The sequence below is a fragment of the Chlamydomonas reinhardtii genome (genome assembly GCF_000002595.2).
Source record: "Chlamydomonas reinhardtii strain CC-503 cw92 mt+ unplaced genomic scaffold scaffold_26, whole genome shotgun sequence".
Taxonomy (NCBI): Eukaryota; Viridiplantae; Chlorophyta; class Chlorophyceae; order Chlamydomonadales; family Chlamydomonadaceae; genus Chlamydomonas; species Chlamydomonas reinhardtii.
This window is the reverse complement of record NW_025061539.1, coordinates 1-8,249: the sequence shown is the minus strand read 5'-3', so window position 1 is coordinate 8,249 and position 8,249 is coordinate 1. Positions and strand designations below refer to the sequence as shown.

General features: G+C 67.6%; 2 protein-coding genes across 2 annotated transcripts in view; both read right to left on the bottom strand.

Annotated features, from left to right (window-relative positions):
* CHLRE_26g756597v5 (uncharacterized protein) overlaps nucleotides 1–5,224 on the bottom strand; it is a 10,392-nt gene extending 5,168 nt beyond the window's left edge. Inside the window, exons 1-7 of the mRNA XM_043072972.1 lie at nucleotides 5,097–5,224; nucleotides 3,932–4,770; nucleotides 3,406–3,466; nucleotides 2,359–2,940; nucleotides 1,803–2,032; nucleotides 1,205–1,420; nucleotides 300–877 (exon numbers count right to left, since the gene is read on the bottom strand). Coding sequence (XP_042914092.1) covers nucleotides 300–877; nucleotides 1,205–1,420; nucleotides 1,803–2,032; nucleotides 2,359–2,940; nucleotides 3,406–3,466; nucleotides 3,932–4,770; nucleotides 5,097–5,106 — 2,516 coding nt within the window. The 5' untranslated portion in view covers nucleotides 5,107–5,224. The remainder of the gene's footprint in view (nucleotides 1–299; nucleotides 878–1,204; nucleotides 1,421–1,802; nucleotides 2,033–2,358; nucleotides 2,941–3,405; nucleotides 3,467–3,931; nucleotides 4,771–5,096) is intronic.
* Nucleotides 5,225–5,722: 498 nt separating this feature from the next.
* Nucleotides 5,723–8,021, bottom strand: CHLRE_26g756547v5 (uncharacterized protein; the record flags this gene model as incomplete). Its single annotated transcript, XM_043072971.1, has 2 exons — nucleotides 5,723–7,546; nucleotides 7,866–8,021. Coding segments are annotated over 2 exons (492 nt in total), but the record flags the coding sequence as incomplete, so codon positions are not given.
* Between the last annotated feature and the right edge of the window lie 228 nt (nucleotides 8,022–8,249).

Sequence of the window (8,249 nt, the reverse complement as noted above, 5' to 3'; positions counted from 1 at the left end):
GTAGATTGTTGGGTGATATAAGAGGTGTGTGACTGTGAGAGTGCTAGGGTGATGGAGGTTGGAACGGGCTAATCAGCTGATCGGCTTCACAGTCCACCCCCCAACATCCATTCCAACCCTTTCCCCTCTCGTCTTTACCTAACCCCTTGGCGGGTCCCCCTCCTTCCCTTCGCAATCCTCCCCCCACCCCATCCCAACCCATCCCAACCCATCCCACCCCACCCCAACCCCCCTTCCCATCCTCCCTCCACCCTCCACCTCCACACTCCCTTCCTCCCACGCCTCCTCCCCCCTCACACCCACCCGGCGTGGCGCCGCCCCCCGCCGCCGCCAGCCGCCCCACCAGCAGCCGCAGCAGCCCGCTCTGCCTCAGCAGCTGCTGCCGCAGCTCGGGGCTGGCCGCCGTCAGCACGCCCAGCAGCGCCGCCGCCCTCTCAAACAGATCCGTGGGGAGCACGTGTGTGGGGGCGGCGGCTGGGGGCGTGGGGGTGGTGGGTGTGGCCGCAGCGCCCTCAGCTGCAGCCGCCGCCGCCGCTGCCGCCGATGTCTCCGACTCGTCGCCAGATGCTGCCACCGCCACCGCCGCCATGCCCTTGTCCGCACTACCACCACCACCACCCCCCGCCGCCTGAAGCGGCTGCAGCGCCGGCTCTGCCGCCGCCGCGGCTGTAGCGGCTGTAGCGCCCCCGCCGCCAGCGCCTCCGCCGGGTGTCATCATGATCATCTGCAGCAGCGGCCCGAGTACGCCGCCGCCCACCGCCGCCGCCACCAACTCGCCGTTGTGCAGGCACAGGTTCGCGAGGGCGGCCGCCGCCGCGCGCAGCAGCGGACCGCTGCCGCTAGACAGCCAGGCGGCCAGCACCGGCACCACACCCGCCTGCGTGTGCGCGTGTGAGCGTGTGTGTGTGTAGGGGGGGGGTTACATTCATGATTAGTCAAGGAAGGAAGTGGTAGACGGTAGACCATTGTAGGCAACATGGGGGGGGAGTTAGTTTTGGGTTTTGGGGGAGGCTCTGGGAGAGTGGGGAGGGGATAAGGCTAAGTGGTGTTGAAACACCACACGCACTAGGACCCTCCTTCCCGACCCTGCACAACAACCGGCCCACAACATGACCCCTCCCCCCTCCCATACCCCCACCCACACCCCAACATCCCCCCCAATCCCCCCCACCCACCCCCCAACCCCCAACCCCCCCCATCCCACCTGCAGCGCCGCCGCCTGGTTGGCCGCATGCCCCATGCACGCGTTCCCCAGCGCCCTCGCGCCCTTGACCGCCAGCACCAGCGGCTGCCCCCCCGGCCCCAGCCCAGACGCCAGCAGAGCAGCCAGCGGCGGCACGGCGGGCGCGGCGGTGGCTTGGGCGGCGGGCGCGCCACCCAGTGTGAGGTTGGACAGCGCGTCGCAGGCGGCGCACAGGGCCTGTGTGTGGGTGTGTGGGTGGGTGGGTGTGTGGAGATGTGGGTTGTGGGTGGGCGGGTGGGGGAGGGTGGGGGAGGGTGGGCGGGAGTTGATGGGGGCTGAGTTGGTGTGCTTACGGCGTGCGCAATGACGACTGGGGGGGTTGTCGTGTCGTCAGCCGGTCAACACATCGGACTACGGTAGTCACCGTAACCTAGCCCCGTCCGTACGAACGTTCATCCGAGACACAATGCGCGGGTACACGTGTCACTCGTGCGTGTCATTTCCCAGCGCCACATCGGCATCACGTGCCGCCTCGGCACCGCATCCCAAGATCCCCAACCCTCCCACAGACACCACCCTCCCACAACCACCCACAACCACCCACACACACACCACCCACCGACACGTTTCGGAGCGCAAACATGCGCGCGATGGCACCGCCCGCGCCCTCCGCCGCCAGAGCCGATTGCGCCGCCGGGTTGGCAGTAGCCGCGCCCGCGGCGGCAGCGGCTGTAGCAGCGGCTGTAGCAGGCCCCAGGCACAGGTTTGCGATGATGCCCGCCCCCGCCTCGCGCAGCGAGGGTGGGGCGCGGGCGCTGGCGGCCAGGCGCACCGCGAGCACGTGGATGCCTGTGTGGAGGTGTGTGTTTTGTGTGTGTGTGGGGGGGGGGGGGATTGCGCGTGTGTGTGGGGGGCGTGTGCAAGCATGTGTGTGTGTTTGGGTGCGTGTGTCCAGAGCAGGGAGAGTGTTTGTAGGGAGGGGAGGAGGGGCATGCGCGCACATGCATGGGCGGCGGCACAAACACACCAGCACCCAGTACGACGGCACCAACACGCATCACACCCTCGTGCAGACCCTCGCCCAACCCCCACACGCGAACTCCCCCCCCCCCGCATCCCCCCCCCGCCAAATGCCCCAATCCCCCCACTCCCCCAATCCCCATCCCTCCACCCACCCGCCGACATCATGGGTTTGCTCAGCGGCCCGTGTGCTGACAAGCCCGACAGAAACGCCGCCGCACTGCGCTGCAGCGGCAGCGCCACAGCCGCCGCAGCCGCCGCCGAGGCTGTAGCACCGCCGCCTGCCGCAGCGGCGGACGGGGCGGCTGTAGCAATGGCCGCCGCCAGCATGGCAGCGAGGGCGCTGAGCAGGCGAGCCCGCAGTAGCGCCGCCAGCGGTGCGGCGGAGGCGGATAGAGCCACGACGGCGCGAAGCGCGGCGGCGGCGCGGGCGGCCGCCTCAGCAGGCCCAGCTGTAGCAGCGCCGGCGGCGGCTGTAGCAGCAGTGGGGCCGGCTGTAGCAGCGGCCGCCACGCCCCAGCGCCGCAGCGCCTCCACCAGCGCCCGGTTGAGAGCGGGGTCGGCGGCTGTAGCGGCCTCGGCGGCGGCACGTGCCGACTTGGCGCCGCTGCTGCTACTGCCACTGCTGCTGCTGCTGCTGCTGCTGCTACTGCCACCAGCACCGCTGCTGCTACTGCCGGCGGCGGTGGAGCGGCACAGGGCCCCCAGGGCGTCGTACGCGGCTGCCCGGGCCGCGTCTGGGGGCCGGGGAGGGGAGGGAGAGGGGCAGTGTGGGGAACGGGGGAGGGGCCATGTGGGGGGCGGGGGAGGGGCAGTGTGAGGGGCCGGGGAGGGGCAGTGTGGGGGGCCGGGGAGGGGTGAAGGCGCGCGTGTGGCTGTAGGGTTGTGTCGGGGCGGCTGTTGGAGCCGGGTGCCAAACCCGCGTGCCCTCAAACGCGCAAGCACGCACCAATCGACAGCCGGATACACCGCCCATCCCTGGACCTCGGCACTTCCACCCTGTGATGTCACCACCACCAGCCCTCCCGCTGAATGGCCTACAACCCCCTCCGCTGCTCGCTCCACCCCATGCCGTCACCCCCTCCTCCCCGCCCGACTACCTATGGTGGTGCACCACAGCTCACATATGCGGCTGCAGTGTCCCCTTGCGGCGCGACTGTTTCCTTAACGGGTTCAAAGCTACCGCTACCCCGCCCCCTCACCCGCCAGCGCCGCGCAGCCGCCCAGCCTCATGAGCGCCACCGCCGCGCCGCAGCCCGGCCCCTGCGCGACCGAGTGACAGGGAGGGAGCGCACGTGTGTGTGTGTGTGTGCACAGCGGGCGTGAGCGCGTGTGTCAGCGTCCGACCGTGTGTAAAGAGGGTTGTGTGTGTGTGTGTGTGCGTTGGACGCGCGCGTGTGTGCCATGTGATTGCGGCATGACGTGTGCGCATGTGCAGTGTGCAGTGAGCGCGTGTGCGTGCGCGTGTGAGCACGGGGAGGCAAAAGCGCACGAGGCAAGGCGAACAACATGACGGCGCGCCTGCACACAGTCTCACAATGCCAGCCCGCACACACGCCCCCGCACACACACGCGCGCACACACACACACACACACACACACACACACACACACACACACACACACACACACACACACACACACCCGCACACACACACACACACACACCCGCACACACACACACACACACACACACACGCGCGCACACACACACACCCGCACACACACCTGCAGCGGCGCCGCGCGCCCCGCCCGACTCAACGCCACCACCAGCGCGCACCCCTCCGCTGCAGCCGCGGCCTCGGCGGCGGGGAACGAGGCAGCAGACGCGGCGGCTGCGGCCGACTCCGCTGACTGGGTGGCGCCGCCAGCGCCCTCCGCGGCGGCGGCAGCGGGCGGCTCCGCGACCGGCAGCGCCGCCGCCGCCGCCGCTGCCTTGGCGAGCAGCTCCGTCGCCCGCGCCGCCGCCGCCACCGCCGCCTCCTCTGACATGCCCTTCGCCTCCGCCCCGCCGGCCTCGGCACCTGGCTTGGCCGCGTCCTGCGCTGACGCAGCGCTGACGGCTCCGGCATCAGCACCAGCACCAGCACCAGCACCAGCACCAGCGCCAGCGGCGGCGGCGGCGGCGGCGGCGGCGTCAAGCTCTGACAGCACCTCCGCCGCCGCCGCCGACAGAGCCGCGGTGTCTAGCGGCACAGCCGCCGCCGCGGCGGCGGCGGCCGACGGCAGGTCGCCGCTGCCGCCGCCGCCGCCACTGCTGACATCGTCGGCGCCGTCGGCACCCGCATCCTCCTCCTCCAGGACCCCAGCGGCGGCGCCGGCGGCGGCGGCGGCGTCGTCCTCGCCGATGCGCGGCATGAGCCCGAGACCCGAGGAGGATGACGTGGCGGGGCCGCCAAGCTCGGGCGGCGGGGCCAGCGCCAATCCATCGCCAGCGGCCAGGTTGCCGGCCTCATCGCCGACGTCCGCAGCGGCCCCCGGCGACTGCTGGGCCGCGTCCGCCGAGCCCGGGTTCTGCTGCGCCACGTATGCAGATGTGCCCGCGCCCGGCGCTGTTTTGGGGGCTCCTGTCGTTCGCGCGACGGGGCGGGCATGCATGTGGCACGTATGTCAAATTCAAAACTTAAGCGCGCAACGAGTCGCCATGCCCCATGCACGGAAGCACATTGCTATGAAATAGCATGTCACAGTGAGCAAAATGCAAAAGTCCTTCCGCGAGGAGGGCGGCCGCCGGACTGCTTGCACAATGCTGGTCCAAGCTACCGCTTTGATGTTCCCGACGAAATAGATGATATTATCAAATTGTAGACGAGTGCGAAGCTCATGAAAGCCCATTTTGCTTGCAATTTTGTTAACATGCTTCCTGCTCCCTCTGCGATGGCGACCAACATACCTGGAGCCATTATGCAGTTGTGTCTAGCTGTAGAAACAACTATTGGGTCTACTTGATGCCTGCAATTTGCAGGGTCGGTACCGTATAACTTTCCGTGCCCTCAGTGCCGGTCTAAGAAAAAAGCGAGCACGGTGCCGAGTAGACAGGTAGTCAAATATACATATGAGTTTATGAGGCTACGCGCCGGCTGACAGCGCAATGGCGGTTGACATCCCGGGAACTCAGTCCCGCCCGCCCCTCCGCTGACACTTCAGCTTCGGCCCGCGCTTGGCCGCCCCGTCGCGCCCTCGTCCTCGCCCTCGCCCTCGCCCTCGACCCGAAACGACAGGCAGCGCAATTACTTTAGGGAGGCACTTCCCTGTAGACGAGGCTCGTGGCGCCACGGGAGGGCATAGCCGGCCTAAGGTCGGGCGCCACCCCCGCACGTATGTGTGCCTACGATGGACACAAATCCTATATGAAGTCCCTGCAGGTGTGTGTGTGTGTGTGTGTGTGTGTGTGTGTGTGTGTGTGTGTGTGTGTGTGTGTGTGTGTGTGTGTGTGTGTGTGTGTGTGTGTGTGTGTGTGTGTGTGTGTGTTGGGGGGTAGAGTGAAGTTGTAGCCAGGCACAGGGGTAGGTGGGGGCGGGGAGGGGAGGCATACATGCGACCGACCGACCGAGACGTGGCCAAACTCGCGGACCCAGCAGGCCCCAGCAGACTGCGAGCTCTACCCGCACTTCAAGAACGCGCAGGAACCTGGCAGCAGCAGCTCCGTCCCTGACATCAACGCCGCGGCACCAAGCCCCCCCCCCCCAGGCTCCCACACACACTGTCACCCCAGCTGGCGCCACTACCACAGCGCCAGTCCTCCCAGGCTCCCACACTGTCACCCCAGCTGGGATCACCACAGCGCCATTCCTGTGGCTGGCGGGTGCGTGCCGCTGAGACGTCACAGACTCACAGCCAATGAGGAATGAATGACTCCGCGTCCCGCGTGGGGGTGTGGCGTGGCGGTGTGCGTGTGTGCATGGTGCTATCGCGCGCCTGGCCGGGCGTTGGGAGCGTAGCGAGGGTTGAGGAATAATGCGCATCAGCAACAAGTGCCAACCTGCCAGCAAGTCAGCGACTCATCGTTGCAGCATGCAACTAACTCCGCTTTCGACCAGCCACGTTCTCACAAATCTCACGCCTTCATGTCGCAGCTTCATTACTGTACGGTATGTATGAAGGGGTCTGGGAATACGCTGCCCTTCGGGACCACGCCAGCCTGCCCTGTCCCCTCACACCATAAACGCCAGCAGTACCAGACCGACTTCGCCCTCCAAATATGATTCAGAGAAATGAAAGCTAGAGTGAATGCAATGATTATATCAAACTCTCCCTGACCGACCCTGTGACACGAACCCGGCCTTATCTCAGTCCCTTGCCGTATCCCTAGTGCCCACGGCCAATCGCGCGCTCATGCACTGCCGTTGCAGGTTGTTGGCCATCTGCTGCGGCCTGGGAATCAGCTGCAACTGACCTACGGGACCTCACCCTGTCCCATCGCACAACCTAGTGCCCAGTCGTCTCTGGTAACAAAGGCAGCGCAAGCTCACGCCCCCAAGTTGAGTGTTTCCACAATCGCGTCGCATCACATGCTATCGGAACCGGTACTCTAGCCGCAAGCTGGAAAGCCATTCCGAACATCCGCCCGCTCACAGGCAGCACGTACGAGCACGTACATCAGCAACAGCTGCAGCTAGCTCCGACTGTGGCAGGTGGTGGAATGCAAGGCACCGCGAGTGACATACCCCTACCAGGTGCGGCGCACAGCAGCAGTGACACTCTCCCCCCCCCCCCCGCGCCCCTGGACACGAAACGCCGCCCGACACGCCTCCCCTCCTTCCTGCCCACCAGCCAACACACGCAACCCACACACGCAACAGCCGCCAGCAATCAGCACAGGCACACCCAAGGTCCCACCGAGCACCGGCAGCCGTTTGCCTTCCATCTGCAGTCACTGCCACCTCTTGCCACACTGCTACCGCCACCTCTGCCACACTGCCACCTCTGCTACTGCCACTGCCACCTCTGCTACTGCCACTGCCACCTCTGCGCCTGCCACTGCCACCTCTGCGTCTGCAGCTGCTCTCACTGCTGCTGCTGCTGCGAGGGCGGCGGCAGGCTCAGGCCGCTGGTCAGACGCGGTGAGCCGTACGACGACTGCAGGAACGATCCGGCGCCGCCGCCGCCGCCGCCGCCGCCGCCAGGGCCGGGGGAGTTGCGGCCGCCGCCGCCGCCCGTACCCGTGGAGGCGAAGGCGGAGGGGCCGGGCGCACGGCGCGGCGACAGCGGCGGCGGCCCCACCGACTGCATCAGCGAGGGGGAGCGGGGCCTGATGGCGCCGCCGTGCAGGTGGTGGTGGGACTTGGCGATGAGGGAGGGGGAGCGGGGGCCGGCGCCCAGCCCGCCCACGTCGTACAGACCCTGTGTGTGGGGCGGGGGGGTGATTTGGTGGGGTGCGTGGCGGGGTGCGTGGCGGGCAAATGCAAACGAACGAGGAGGAGGGGAAGGGTTTCACATCTGTGTCTCGGGTGGTGGTTGCGGGTGGTGGTTGTGAGTGGTGGTTGCGGGTGGTGGTTGTGTGGGTGCGCAGGGGTTGAGGTCAAGGTGGGGCAGCCCCCGCCCCTCAGGTCCGCTCGCCCCGGTGCCTCCAACCCCCCGCCCCCTTCCCGCCCCCCCTGCCTACGACTTCACTTATTAATTAATCATGAATGTAACGCCCCCCCTCCCCAACCACACACACCTGGTCCTCATCGGTGTCCGGATCCTCCTCGCCGCCGCCGCCGCCGCCGCCGCCGCCGCCCAGCTCGTCAAGCAGCCCGCCCGCCAGCCCCTCGCCGCCGCCGCCCTCTCCGCTGTCCTCGTCCGCCGCCGCCTCCGCCTCCGCCGCCTCCGCCGCCTGCACGGGGAGTGGGTGGGGGGTTGGGATTGGGAGTGGGAGTGAGGGGGGGGGGCCACAAGTGCTTTGCGGTTGCAGCCTTGCGGGGTTTTGGCAGTTGGAACATGGTAGGATGCGGGGTAGCACCTACGAAAGGGTACGTGACGCACTCACTCACTCACGTGTGCGGCAGTTCGAATGCGGTTCACAAGGTTTTGAACAGGTGTGTGCCAACCACATCGCAAACCC